Source organism: Cebidichthys violaceus, unplaced genomic scaffold (genome assembly GCF_023349555.1).
Source record: "Cebidichthys violaceus isolate CVI_PGR_0920_01 unplaced genomic scaffold, fCebVio1.0.p SCAF_8, whole genome shotgun sequence".
NCBI lineage: Eukaryota > Metazoa > Chordata > Actinopteri > Perciformes > Stichaeidae > Cebidichthys > Cebidichthys violaceus.
Window position 1 is genome coordinate 16,415,229 of NW_027176964.1, and position 14,507 is coordinate 16,429,735.

A 14,507-nucleotide genomic window follows, 5' to 3' on the forward strand; every position below is an offset into this window, starting at 1 on the left:
AAAGACTGGAGATGTCAATCACGATGTCATAACGGCACGTTTCACGTCCCGAACGCTGCATGAAGTAGAGACCGATGAGGTAATTCTGCTCTCGGCTCACTGAGTGCGCCACCATGCTGTGATGTCAGGTTTTGTTTACGTCAATGAACTTGGACTAGATGGATCCTGCACCAGTTTCCGACCAGGAATATCGACTAGAATGAGCGTCCATTTCACTTTTTCTTTCTGGCCTTGAGGGAGAGAGAGAGAGAGAGAGAGAGAGAGAGAGAGAGAGAGAGAGAGAGAGAGAGTAGCTCATGTTCACAAATATTGATTGAACTTTTCTAGGCCATGGAAATAACATATTAGAATTCTACATGCAGGTTGCGTTTCCCTTCTAAGTCTGTTAGGAAACATGTAATATTCAGTGCGTTCACAAAAACCGTTAATCCATTTCAATACATGTTTCCTCCAAATGTAACTAAACCGTTCATGTCCTTGTGTTTTCTGTTTTACGCCATCAACTGCTGTTTCGGGGGACATAGTAACAAATGATTGATTAAAAGTAACACTCTAACTGAATCACTTGCTACGGACTGACAACGTTTCAAAATTACACCAAAGGTCCACACCAGGTTAAAACGATGAGGCCTCAATAAAAGCCGCCACTGGGAGCTGTTTGAGTGTGCCGGTTCATGTCCTTTGCGGGGATTGTGTCCTGCCAGAGATGTCCCTCCTGTAACTCCCTCGCCACTTTCCGCTCTCTAAAGAAAGAAAATGTAATTGGACTGCCCGCTCTAAGTTAAGAGCAGTCCCTCTTGAGGCTTATTTCTTTTTGTAGCCCACCTGACTGTATAGCAGGTTCATAAAAATGCAAGACAGAATAGATTATGGGGATTATAGATATTAAAGAGTAATAACAGGAGAGGTGGTAGAGGTGGAGGGTAAGGGTGATGGCATAGCGGCAGGATTACATATACTCTGAACTACCCAGAAACAAATCCCCCCCCCGGAGGGTTAGGGGAGGCGATTAAATCGTACGCTCTACAATATGAGGGCTGGTCTGAAAACGGGTGTCGGAGTGAGATTTGTTTATCAGGGTCAACTGAACAACAGCTGCAGATGTGAGGACGTCACCTTGTGGAAGTGACCTCCAGTAAACACGGAACCAACAAATCCACAGGACCATCTGGACTAAAGTGGAAAATAATTCATAAGCGATGACCTCGGCCGTGATAAATCGCGGTTGTGGTCATGGAAGACGGCATTATGGAAACCGGTGCTCTTCATCCGGCGTGCCTTCCTTTCCCCTTCGCTCCCCCAGGTGAAAGGCTACCGTGTGTACTACACCATGGACCCGTCCCGGCCCATGAATGAGTGGCAGATCCACAACGTCCAGGACAGCGTGATCACCACCATTCAGAGCCTGGTGACCTCCAAGACCTACACCATCCAGGTCCTGGCCTTCACCTCTGTAGGGGACGGACCCTTCTCTGACCCCGTCCATGTTAAAGTCATGCCTGGAGGTCAGTGTGTGTGTGTGTGTGTGTGTGTGTGTGTGTGTGTGTGTGTGTGTGTGTGTGTGTGTGTGTGTGTGTGTGCAGAACATAACCATCAGTAGAAGCTTGTGCATGCTGGTGTATGGATAACAGCTAAGCAGAGATCTTCATTTATTCATGTGCACGAGGAATGGTCGTTTTTCAGATGAGCACACGTGACTCGTTAGTTGTGTGTGTGTGTGTGTGTGTGTGTGTGTGTGTGTGTGTGTGTGTGTGTGTGTGTGTGTGTGTGTGTGTGTGCAGGTATACAAAAGTTAAGTAGCTCATTCCAGTGTTTCATCTAAAGTTTGTGAGGCAATCCACCACAGGCTATATATACGCAAATAAGCTTGACCTCTCAGGAAATGTGAACTTCTTCGAGAAGGAACACGTTCCACCTGCTGGGATTGAACCGCGGAGACTTTCTGAAAAGGAAACGGGGATTAGCTCGGTGCCGCTCATGTCACTGTGACAGCTGCTGTGAAGTCGTGGGTTTTATGCGATGGGAGGGACAAAGGGATGATTACTCTGATGGTATTATTGGTTTGAATATCTGCAGAGCCTGAGCTCCTGCTACGCCGTCAGATGTCTCATGAAAGCCTCCGGTTTTTCCAGCGCTCGAAAGGAATGAGATACTATGAAAACGGCACAAAAATACAAGTGTTTTGGAGATTTATGGGAGTGTGTTATGACACTGAGAGTTAGTACATCATATTTTTTTTGTTAATTCCACTAAGACTTCACATCACCTGAAAAATGAGGTCAGGTTAAAATAGATTGATTTCCAGCTTTGGTAATTTTTCTGCAACATTAAATCATTCTGACTTAATAAGCAGTGATTACAGCTAAAATTAGACAAATTGATTTATATAGAATTATATATATATAATATAATATAATTTAAACAGTCCTGTTTCATCAGATCTGATTGACAGTGGGTCACTTCCATTGTTATATAAATAGTATTGAAGAATAATTGTACTACCGTAATAAAACATGTTCATTCCAACTTTGTGAGATGATATAATATTAATGTGGAATCCTTATAGTAAAGAGGTTTTCAGGACAAAAAAACTGCACAAGAATGTGGCCGAAAACTGAATTGATTTCGATATAAAGACCGACTGACATTTTGTCCCTTTCAGTCCCAGGACAGCCGGGAAAGTTTAAAGTCGGAAAGGTGGCAGACACCAGCATTGAGCTGACCTGGGAACCTGCTTACACAAAGGAGGGCATCGTCAACTATGAGCTGCTCTACAAACCCGTCAAGTTCGGCGGCTTGGTGAGACCTCTTCACTCTCCCCTCGCTCTCTCTCTCTCTCTCTCTCTCTCTTTATGAACCTGTCTGCTGGGTGGATTTCTTAACAAGACAGAAGGATGAGAGGACGGATAAAAGTGGGACGTTTAAAAGATTAACCCCCAGCGTCCAGTGCCACTGTGTCTGCTAGTGACAGTCCTCATCTCTTCAATGATTTCTTTTTTTCGCTCCCCTCATTTCACCTCTCGTCTCGTCCTCTTGCTCTTCGTTCTTCTCTCTCTCTCTCTCTCTCTTTCTCTCTCTCTCTCTCGCTCTCTCTCTCGCAGGAGAAGCTGACCTTCGGGCCGAGGAATTCGTACACGGTGGAGGGTCTCAAAGCGAACACGGAGTACTCCTTCTCCCTGGCCGCCATCTCGAACAAAGGCATCGGCGCGTTCACCAACGAACTGGTGCAGAGGACGTCGCAAGCCAGTACGTCTCAGTTCGACTTGGGTTCACATTCTGTACCAGCAGGCGCTCGCGGACGCCGCACATTTAAATCGTATTGTGTTTTCCCGTCTCGTACCCAAATCTCATGCAAAAATGTGTTCTCTAAACACACACACACACACACACACACACACAGGTCAAAGTACATCAGCTCCTGAACCGGTGAAACCCGGGAACCATTTTCACATCTCTCCATCTATCTCATTTATCAACCCATCTGTCCAACCCCACCCCCCCCCCGTCCATCCGTCTATGTTTGACTGTGCCTTTCTTCCTCCGCTCAGCCTCTCGCTTTTCTTACACAACCACAGCATCGTGACAGATGGAGACGGAGCACCGATTAATGTCTCACTCTTCCTTTTTTCTTCACCCTCCGTTCACTTTTTTTTTTTTTTCCACTCTATCGGCGTCTAATGTCTTTGAAAAGGGGCGGAAAATGCACGCCACTTATTGGCTAGCAGCCCGTGGCGAGGAGCATTAAAGGATGGCGGTCGGCCTGCTGTGTTGACAGGTAAGTGCCGGTTCTGTATTTTGTCCACGGCTGAACTTTGATTCTCTTCCTTGTCTCCTATTTTCCGCTATTTTATTTTCCGCACAACCACCGATAGCCGACGACCGGTCAATTAAGTTCTACTATTGTGCTCTTGACGTATATCGAGTCAACTCGTATCTGCACAGAAGAAGAAAATGCAGATATAATGAGGAAAGCGGTGCAAGGAAAAGAATCAATTAAAGTAGTCATGGTCGAGGAGAAAAAAAAAAGCAAGTCCTGCAGTGAATGGCGCTCGACTGTAACAACGGTAAGTTTTCTTGTAATCTCTCAACAGACTCAAAGACTCCTACTGTGTGTTCACAATCAGATCCTTTTCTAGAACCGAGTACAAAATGTGCTTTCACTCTTTTTCTCCAAAAAGAAAGAGGAGGGTGGTGAGGGAGGCGGGGGGAGAGGGGTTCAGGAAGGGGAAGGTGCCAGATAAGCAGACTATTTCATGCAGCAGAATTCATTTCCCTGGGAGGTTACGTGCGCTTTGTTATCGCCAAGCTTTGGTGCACATCTAGATTGTCCCCCGAGGCCAACAGAACAGTGGCTGTACGGCTGAGTGGCTAGATGCTTGAACCTGTCAGCTATGACTATTACACTCCCACACATACACACACACACACACACACATGCCGTTCGCTCCCCGGCGCACGCACAAGCTCAGGCGCCTCGGCCATGTTCGCAGGTGTGTGTGTGTGTGTGTGTGTGTGTGTGTGTGTGTGTGTGGTCGCGCTCTTTTATACGTAGCTCTCATAGGGTGAGGGGTACCGACAGCTCAGGGGATCCATGATGATGAAGGTGTGTTTGTTACAGTAAATATGCAAGCCATCCTTCTGATTCATTTCTTGTCTGCAGTTCTTCATTCTAGTCTGACTTTCAACATCCGTCTGAGTGCCTTTCTCTCCCGGGCTCCTTGTTCTTCTTCTTTTTTAGATTATTTTGAATGTGAGATCTGTACTAGTTTGTTTGTTTTTTTTCTCCCTCCCTTTGTGAAGCCCAGGACCTCCCCCCCCCCTCATTCAGCGGTAGAACGATTCAGACCACTCTGTTATCCCGACTCGGGGATTATGCCGCCATAGGGGCCCGGTGTTGTGAAATGTGTGTGTTTGTCTGCGCTCCTGTGTACTGAGCTGTGCATCCCTGCTGTAGAAAGAAAGACTTGTATCTGTTTTTCATTCATAAATCTGGATCCGTTTATGCCATTAGTAGAGGATAAGATATAATCATCGGGTATCGGATGCACATTCTCCTCGGGTGTAATTAAGTTGTCCACTCAGGGTCAATACTCTCGTCTCTGGTTTATTTCATTAGGCTAACATTATGCTTTTTATATAATGTGGTTGCTCTCCTCTTGTGTCTCACTCATGTTTGTCCTGGCGTTATCTCTTTCATTTCAGTTTACCTTAGTTTCTTATTGTTTCCTTTGCTATCCTTATTTCCTATCCTTTTGCGTATATCTCCCCCCCCCCCCCCCCCCCCCGCCCCTTTCTTGCTGTTTCAACCCCAACATCTTGGGTCTCTCCTAAACTTTTTTTTTGCCAATTGCCCTCCTCGCCCCCTTGTCCAATCAGAGCCCTCAGCTGCCCCCGAGGGCGTGTCGTGTGAGAGCGCCAGCTCCACCTCGCTGAGAGTAAATTGGGAGCCGCCTCCGATGGAGGGTCAGAATGGCGAATTGGCAGGTTATGAGCTGAGATACCAGAGGGTTTCTGGGGCTGAAGGTGGAGGAGGGCAGGGCCAGGAGGTGACGGGGCTTCCTGTCCCGGCCCAGCAGGGGCAGACAGTGTTAGAGGGGCTGGAGAAATGGAGCTGGTACAACATCACCGTGGCAGCCTTCACTGTAGAGGGGACCGGACCCAACAGCCCCGTTGTGATTTGCAGAACTGATGAGGACGGTAAGAGTGAGAGCCATAGATCAGACTTAAACAGTATTGATTGTTTAGTTGATTATTTACTGGCTGGACCGCTGGTCGCTTAATTAACTCTGTGTTTGTGTGTTTGTGCTGCGCGCTATTAGTTCCCGGTGCGGCCCCTCGTCAGGCGGACGTCCAGCCGCTCAACTCCTCGGCACTTCGAGTCACTTGGCGGGCGGTGTTGCCACGGTTACGGCAAGGCCAGGTCCGCGGGTACCAAGTGCGTTTCAGCCGCGCAGAGAGCGGCGAATCGCGAAACCTTCCCCGGATCAAAGACCTGCTACTGGACGAGTCTCAGGTGATGTCGCAGCACAAATATTTGATCAAAAGATGTTCATTTATTTTAGCATTTAAACATCCTCCCTCTGTCTCCTCTTCGTCCTTTGACTCAACCCTCGTCTCATCTGTCTCGGCTGCCTTCGGGGCGTGTCTCATCCGTGGGATAAGATGGAGGAGGGTGACTCAACTCAATATGTGAGTGCAGACTATAGCCACCCCAGCACAATGCATCCAATGCATTACACAGAGACAGCTATGACGTCCTTATTGAGTTTGACCACTTTGAGCCTCTGATATGTCACTTTTTTTTTTTTGGATTATTTCTCACCGATGCATAACTGTAAAGAAAGGAAAGCGAGAGATCTGTGTAACGTCTCACATTAAAAAGGTGCTGTTATGTGTCCCGCCCCCCCCCCCCCTACAGGAGCTGATTTTAGGAGGTCTGAAAGCAGAGACTTTGTACTCCATCTCAGTGGCAGCGTACACCACCAAAGGGGATGGAGCGCATAGCAAAGCCAAACTGGTGCAGACCCTGGGGATCGGTAAGCATATGCCAAGTATACGGTTCAGTGCACTGGATTTAGTAACTTACTCAAGAATTGATCTTACAGTAAGCTGCACCAGGCAGCAGTAAATACAGAGCCGAATCAATTCTAATTCTTAAGATTTACATGATATACTGTATCTTTATATATATATATATATATATATATATATATATATATATATATATATATATATATATATATATATATATATATATATATATATATATATATATACGTTATGATTGATTTTTTTCTGCTGCCTACACTGTTGTTTGCAGTGCCCGGCCCCCCCTCACTTTGGGTGCGTCCAGGATCTGGTCCGTCATCGGCGGTGGTTCGGTGGGCTCCTCCGGTGGAGTGCTCTGAGTCAGGCTCCGATAGCCGAGGGGCCCCAGTGGTAATCCAGGGCTACCGCCTACGGTTTGGCCTGAAGAATACCTCTTTAGACGCCACAGTGGATTTCACAAATAAAGAGAAAAACTTCACAGTCGGAAACCTTTCCCCAGGTTCCTCTTACGTCTTTGTCCTCGCCGCGAAGAGCCGAGCGGGCTACGGAGACAAAGTGCAACAGGAGATAACGGTTCCCATCTTCCCGCCCTTGGGATACCCCGAATTTACCGACTTTGTTAATGCCACCTGCTGCTCCCTCCAGTTCTCCTGGCTGCCCCCTGCCCCAGAGGAGTGCAACGGTGTCATCACAGAGTACACCGTATCTTACAAAGAGGCCACGGGCCCCAAACCCTCTAGTGACCCCGGCCCGTCGGCCATACCAGCCCCCGCTGCTCCCCCTTGGCTGATCATGTTACCAGCGAGTGAGTCCAGCTACACCATCCTGGGCCTCAATCACAGCACGGCCTACGAGGTGCGGCTGAGAGCCCGCAACAAGGCAGGGCCAGGCCCCTTCGGCCCACCTCTGATGGGCCGAACCCTGGCCTTTGAAACAGGTAGGGCTGGCGCCTCGGCACCTTCTAAAGCACTGGTTCAGCTTCACACCTCCGCTCCCTTTACTGTGGATTTCACTCCAAACCACTAAACTATATGAAGTCTGGGCCAGCTGCAGAGTCTAGGGGAACACGACTGCTCCCCCCACCCCAATCTCCTCCACTCTTTCACTTATACCTTCATCACCTACCCTTCACCACCAGTGGAAGCAGGCTGAATGTTAATGGATGTTTGCTTCAAGAGCACCGCTTATCACAAACCTTCAGGTAAAAAGTCCACACGGGGCTCGGATGTACAGTATCTAATACGGCAGGTAAGTGCGCAGTCTGAATTCAAGGGCTAACCAGCGTCCGGGGCTGTGTCTGGAGGTAAGCGTTTTCGTCTGATAGACCTCCACTTCCACCTTTTTCCGAAGCCTTTTGCTGACATGGCAAATTCTGAGTCTAACAAACACACCCTCACACTCTGAGAATGTGGCATGTCAGATTCCTGCAGCCGGTCTGTCTGTTATCTCTACTTATCGCTCTTGACATCCACTCTCCTCATCACCTGCCCATCCTCTTAACCGTCATGTGTTCTTTCCACCCCTGTAAGAAATCTGACTGACGTTTTTTTTTTTTTTTTTTACTGGCTTGCAGAAGGACAGCAGAGGAGCCGCCGATGTGAATGAAATAAGTCGCCAACGTGTGACTCCGTCTCTCTGTTTGTTCGTTTCCCAGATGTGCCGAGGAACTTTTCCGTCAATCTGGCCACTAAGACCAGTGTTCTTCTGACCTGGGAGTTTCCAGAGAGCACCAACCCGTATCGCTTTACTGTACGTCCTCTGGCTGGTGCCATTTCTTTGGAATAATATTTGTCAGATGCTTGATTATAATACCTCACATTATCATAAGTTTCTGTGTTTTAACATGCATGGCGCCCAAACCTAAGTTATGCTCCAAGTGGGATGTGAAGACATTTACTATAAATAACAAAATCAAAAAACCAGCTCACTAATTGACCTGTTTTTTTGGGCGGATGGAGTAAACAAACAAGATACTTAAAGTATTGATTAGTGAGCTGAGTTAGCCGGCTGCTGCTGGTAGCTTCATAAGTACCACACAGACATGTGAGCGGTGTCAAGAAAGGGAATAATTTCGACTAAGAAATTACTTTTTCTTTCAAATGTGGTGTAAAGTGGGGCAGTGGGACATTGCAAATTAACCATGAAAGAGAAAAGAGAAAAATTCAAATTAATTTCCAGGATCACATGATGATAACAATTAGTTTTAATTTAGGCAGACTGCCCTCAGAAGGGTGCATGGTGTTCACGCGTTAAAGTACAATAGGACATCATCAGCATGCAGTGTATAAATAATCATATTTGCCTTTTTACCGGTTGTTCTAACTTCACTAACGCTCTCCCGTCCTCCAGGTGGAATATAACCGGCAGAAGATGGAGGTGGACGCTCGTCTGAGAAAGGCGGTCATCCCGAACCTCCAGCCCGACACCAGCTACGACTTTAAGATCACCGCTCCGGAGGGAAACATGGGAGGCCTTCGCCACCGCATCTCCGCCAAGACCTCCCCGCCAATCACCATCCGCCGCCCTGAGATCGACCACGCCCGAGACACTGAGACCACGGTCACCATAATCCTGCCGTCGCTGGAGTCTCGCTCTCCCGTCAAGTAAGACGGAGTTTTAGGTGTCACAGTTTCTGACATCTTCCAGATGTTAGTCTGTAGCGCGACAAATTGGCAAGGAAAGGTAGAAACGGTGACGTGTTTGCCGTTGTGTCAGTGCAACCGGTGTTATGTTGTCTGTCCTGCTCTGCTCCCACAGGAACGTGTATGTTGTTGTGGTTCCGCTGCGGAGAGCCCGCGGCGTTATCAGACACCTCAAGAGCCCAGATGAAATGGACCTTGAGGAGGTGAGAACCACAACAATGACAGCACCCACTGATGTTTGTGCCTTGAAGCAGGAAAGGACCTGTAAACACTCACACACACACACACACACACACACAATGAAATTGCTAAGAACTCCTTACCCTTTATAATTCCACGTCAGTGTTTGAACATTAGTCATAGATATTGGAACGTCTCATTTTGTCCTCCCTCCATCTCTCAGCTGTTAAAAGACATCAGTCAGAAGCAGAAGGATTCGAGGCAGCAGAAGCAGGTGGACCTGCGGCGGGCTTACATCACCGCCCGTTTCACACCCGCCACCCTACCGGCATTCTTCACCCTGGGGGACCAGCTGGACTACGGAGGCTTCGAGAACCGAGCTCTAGAGGCGGGGCAGGAGTACGTCTTCTTCATCCTGGCAGAGCTCAACTCCACGACCGGGGTAAGGAACGCCACCGCGTCTCACTTCTCTTTTCGTTTGTGTGTTTATAACCGCTCTCCCTCAGCCCTTGCTGCCTGTGCTCCTCCGCTTGCAGGCTGTCACTATACATTGTAATCAATACGGACCGGCTGCTAAAACAATAAAATGTACGTCAGTCAAAGTGGTGTAAGCAAAAGGCAATAACCTTTGCGTACTTCCATCACCACTGCTAATCAAGAGTGAGTGTACCACTGTGGCAGAGCGTGATATATATATATATATATACACGCTTTGGTGCAGGGCACTGGTTCGGATGTGCATTTGAATTGAATCGGACGTAAATGAATGACTTGAATCGGGATGGATTCACTCCTTCTTAGATGGGTTTTTATCAGGGCTCTTAAAAAGTCTGTCAGAACTAATAAAAAGGCAGATTATTGTAATCATAAGAACACTTCCTGTGTCTTGTTTTCCTGACTGTGTGCCTCTGTGTGTGTGTGTGTGTGTGTGTGTGTGTGTGTGTGTGTGTGTGTGTGTGTGTGTGTGTGTTTACAGAAAATGTACGTGGCCAGCCCCTACACGGACCCCGTGATCGCCCCAGATTCAGACCCGCAGCCCCTGGACGCGGGCGATGGTCTGATATGGGTGGTTGGACCCGTCCTGGCCGTGGTCTTCATCATCTGCATCGTCATTGCTATCCTCCTTTACAAAAAGTACGTGGGATGTTTAGGATGTTTGTCACGGAAAGACCAATAAGTCTTCAGGCTATCTCTCGCAATATGTTTGAACCCAAGCCACTATTCATCCTACTTAATGATATGAATCTTTTAAAATGAGTCACAAACCATGTCATGTTTATTAAAAAAGAGGCGTCATAATTTACTAAAACAGATGGGAGTAAACATTGTGTTTGTTAGGGACTATTTTCAGCAACAGATTAATACACATTTGTCGCTCTGGTGAGTATTTTTGGCACCAGTATGGCGTATATGTGGGATTCACTCACAGTTAACTGCAGTGTCCATGCTCATGGCAATGAAGGGAAATGCATCCAATTGTGTATCTTATTGATGTGTTTTTTTAAAAAATATTTTTGGGTCATGTAGCTCTATTGACAGAGCAATACGTTATCTCAGGCTTCGGTCTGCACAGACAATACTTGTTAGTACTGTGGGATCAATTAATGGTTAGCTTTGAAAAATATTGAATTTTTTTCCAGCCTCGTTCTTTTAAGATGCATTAAGTTTATGTCTAGAATGCTCCGTGCTCGCGTTCTGCCAGCAGCGCCCCACTTCCACTGTTTGCACCGGGATTGTTTAATGTTCCACTATCCTCCCACAAATGCTCACCTCTCAGCCTGATATTCAATCAAATTTGTTCCGAATTACAAAGTTTGTTCTCCCGTCCCCGCAGCTCTGGAGCGCTCTGCCCCTGCTATATGCTGCAAGCCATCAAGCTTTTGAATACTAATGCGAAATATTGATTTTCCTCTCTAACAATCTGTCCGTTTCTTTCCTTTTCTCCCTCTAATTATTCCTTCCCTTGCTCTCGTTTCACTGGAAGCAGCAAACCTGACAGGTAAGATTAAACCAATGTCAAGCTCTTTGTTCATTTTTAACCCACAGCAATTACGTGACACCAGATGCTTGCTCAGAGAACACTGTACAAAGCTGTAAAACACCATATCTGTTAATGCACTATTCACTCCGTTTAAGTAGCTATGCTAATGACGCGTCACTACGAGGGTTTTTTTTTCTTTTCCTCTCTCCCTGGTTGTTTGCATGAGCTAATTGACTCTTTTGACTCTCTGGCGTTTGAGCAGCAAGCGCAAGGACTCTGAACCCGGAACCAAGAGCCTTTTGAGCAACGCGGAGATGATGGCCCATCACCCGACCGACCCCGTGGAGATGAGACGCATCAACTTCCAGACTCCCGGTACGAAGCGCCGACCCACGCAGGCACCCGAACGCACGTTGCGTTGGGATTTCTGGGGCGTACTTCCGATTGCTCATCATTTGACGATGAAATATTCATGCGACTTATTTTTAACATTTGGTAACATCGTGCAGACAAGATTGTGAAAGTACGCCTCCGCGCCACGACCAACCTGTCAGCTGCTCAGTCGTTTCTGAGATCAAAATGGCCTCTACCCAGGTAGGACAGTCGGCGGTTAGTCACGGCTGAGTCGAAAACGGTGTGACAAAATGCAATCATCTCCGCTCGCCCACAATCCACATGCCAGGCTGCAGACAGAGCCTCAGAAACGGCAGAACGCTGTCCTGTGACTCTTGGCTGTTTCTGTTTCTGTTTTAGGGTTTAATGGTCACATCGATGCATCAAAAAGGTGGTTAACTGTGATCATTTATAAAGGAATTCATTCTGCCCTCGCCAGCTTAACCAACTAAAGCCTCACTGTGAAGTACGTACATGGATTTTGCCGTCCCCCCCCCCACCCCCACCCCACCCACCCACCCACAGAGTGAGCTCTAACAACACAGCTGCTTTGGTTGTGGCACCGGGCCGAGGATGCTCCGCTTTCACTTCTTCCATTAAATTGGCCGCATCTAAAAAACACATTGCCTGGAGGAATTGAATCACTGTTCTCCACTATATTTTTCATGGTTGCAGTTTATAGAGGTCTCGCAGGGTCCCTTGTTGAAAAAGGTGGCAAAATGTGTCACCGTGGAGAGGTGTTTAGTGCTTTACCTGGCAGGATATATAAAGTCAAACGATGCCACTGTTTATTTAATCCATATTGAAGGTCTGAGTCTTTTCTACGTGTTCGTAGGAGGCAAAATAAAACCCACAGAACAAAAGCGCTGGAGCCGCTTCTCTTCCATCGTTTTTTTTTTTTTTTTTTAACTCTCATATGGCTGCAAACCTGAAGCTCCCACCGGCACCCCGCACCTCCTCTCCTGAGATTTGTGCTTTTGAGATGCTCCTCAAAGGCGAAAATTTGTTTCCAACTCCGCCAGCTGATGCCACCCGAGGTCATTTTGGTCGTGACGGGAGCGCGCTGTCGTGATCACCGTGGCTGCTGCAGCAGGAGAAAATAGCCGTCGATATGAGCCTGTTTTTGATAGCCGTCCCGGCAGAACGACTTAAAGGCTCTCGCATCGAGACGCATTGCCATTCTGGAAACGTCGAGAATGCATTCTGACTTAAATAGAGTGTGTTTATCGCCTACAAAGCAGTGTTTCTTTGATTAATTGTTGTAGCCGCATGCCTTTTTTTTTTTTTTTTTGAATGGGCAATAGATCGCTCCAGCTGTGAGCAGGAACGACTGTACGAGGCATAGGTTGCTTCCTTTGTGTGTCTGTGCTCCTAATTAGTGTTCCGTCTGCGTTTGTTTTCCCTCAGTCGCTGCTCCTCTGATCACAGAGAAAGCAATTTATCAAAGAAAAAACAATTTACAAACAAACGGGACTCGCCTCACGTTCTCCTCGCACATGGATCAAAATTGATTTCCTGCCTCCACGTGTTCCTTAACGATACGTGATGTTCTCTGATTGTGGAACTATCGCCCCGTCTTTGCGCGCGAGTGACGCCGACCCGCAGTAATTCAGGTCACTCGGCTGAAGTCTGCGTCACCTCTTGACCCTTGTTGTCACGCAGGAATGATGAGCCATCCTCCCATCCCCATCAGCGAGCTGGCCGAGCACATCGAGCTGCTGAAAGCCAACGACAACCTGCGACTCTCTCAGGAGTACGAGGTGAGCGTCCTTATTGCTCAGAGATGTTAAGCCCGTTAAGCCGCCGCTTCACGGAGCAGATCTTACTTAACATTTGTGTCTCTGTGTGCAGATTGTATTTTCATGATTTATTCAGCACTGCGATTTGTTGTGCTAGCTCGTCGACATTACAGAGCACTCTCTTTCCATTATCCTCAAATGCACCACTAAATATGCCACCATGCACTGTTAATGCGTGTGTGTGTTTTGCTTCTTCTTCCCAGTCAATCGACCCGAGTCAGCAGTTCACCTGGGAGCATTCGAACCTGGAGGTCAACAAGCCCAAAAACCGCTACGCCAACGTCATAGCCTACGACCACACGAGGGTCGTCCTGGCTCCCATAGAAGGTGAGGATCGACCGGAAGAGAACGGCAAGTTAAAGAAGGCCCTCATGGGAGAGTCTGATCGCATTTGGCACAAAGAGAGAAAGGAGAGAGGGAGAGCTGCATGATGGATGAAATCTGAAATTGCAAACAGTGCTCAAGACTGGCTGTGTGCAGTGGCACGAGACTGACAAACAGCGCGAGAGCATTCGAGTGCAGCCGGCACTCCTCCAGAACAAGAAGGGGGAGAATAGATTTGATCTGCAGCTCATGAATTTACGCCGACAGAGTCTTGTTTGTTCGCCGTCGTCCACCAGTCATCCAGCAGCACAGTCTGCTGGAAGCCGCGGGCTGCCAGATAGAAGCAGTTCGTCGGGCCGTTTCGATGTCATGCACGCAGGTTAATCTATTGTGTCGCTTGTGCAGATTGCAGTTTAGCAAGAGCCCTGACGAGTGTCTCCTTTTGCAGGTATCCTGGGGAGCGACTACATCAACGCCAACTACATCGACGGCTACAGGAAGCAGAATGCCTACATCGCCACGCAGGGGCCCCTGGCGGAGACGTTCGGGGACTTTTGGAGGATGGTGTGGGAGCAGCGGGCCGCCTCTGTGGTCATGATGACGCGCCTTGAGGAGAAGTCACGGGTAGATAAGCCAGCC

The 14,507-nt window shown here is 47.8% G+C and overlaps 1 protein-coding gene across 10 annotated transcripts in view; it reads left to right on the plus strand.

Moving 5' to 3' along the window:
* LOC137892465 (receptor-type tyrosine-protein phosphatase S-like) overlaps nucleotides 1–14,507 on the plus strand; it is a 49,663-nt gene that overhangs the window by 28,819 nt on the left and 6,337 nt on the right. For 5 of the 10 annotated variants that reach the window (XM_068737601.1, XM_068737604.1, XM_068737606.1 and 2 more), the window contains 13 exons: nucleotides 1,304–1,505; nucleotides 2,663–2,799; nucleotides 3,102–3,246; nucleotides 8,204–8,298; nucleotides 8,899–9,152; nucleotides 9,307–9,394; nucleotides 9,595–9,813; nucleotides 10,348–10,505; nucleotides 11,356–11,370; nucleotides 11,615–11,727; nucleotides 13,408–13,505; nucleotides 13,748–13,871; nucleotides 14,317–14,492. In XM_068737601.1, the coding sequence (XP_068593702.1) occupies nucleotides 1,304–1,505; nucleotides 2,663–2,799; nucleotides 3,102–3,246; nucleotides 8,204–8,298; nucleotides 8,899–9,152; nucleotides 9,307–9,394; nucleotides 9,595–9,813; nucleotides 10,348–10,505; nucleotides 11,356–11,370; nucleotides 11,615–11,727; nucleotides 13,408–13,505; nucleotides 13,748–13,871; nucleotides 14,317–14,492 (1,824 nt within the window). Of the gene's footprint in view, nucleotides 1–1,303; nucleotides 1,506–2,662; nucleotides 2,800–3,101; nucleotides 3,247–5,376; nucleotides 5,698–5,819; nucleotides 6,014–6,162; nucleotides 6,190–6,418; nucleotides 6,537–6,820; nucleotides 7,487–8,203; nucleotides 8,299–8,898; nucleotides 9,153–9,306; nucleotides 9,395–9,594; nucleotides 9,814–10,347; nucleotides 10,506–11,355; nucleotides 11,371–11,614; nucleotides 11,728–13,407; nucleotides 13,506–13,747; nucleotides 13,872–14,316; nucleotides 14,493–14,507 lie in introns of all 10 variants that reach the window. The other 5 variants (XM_068737603.1, XM_068737605.1, XM_068737608.1 and 2 more) reach the window with 3 other exon arrangements.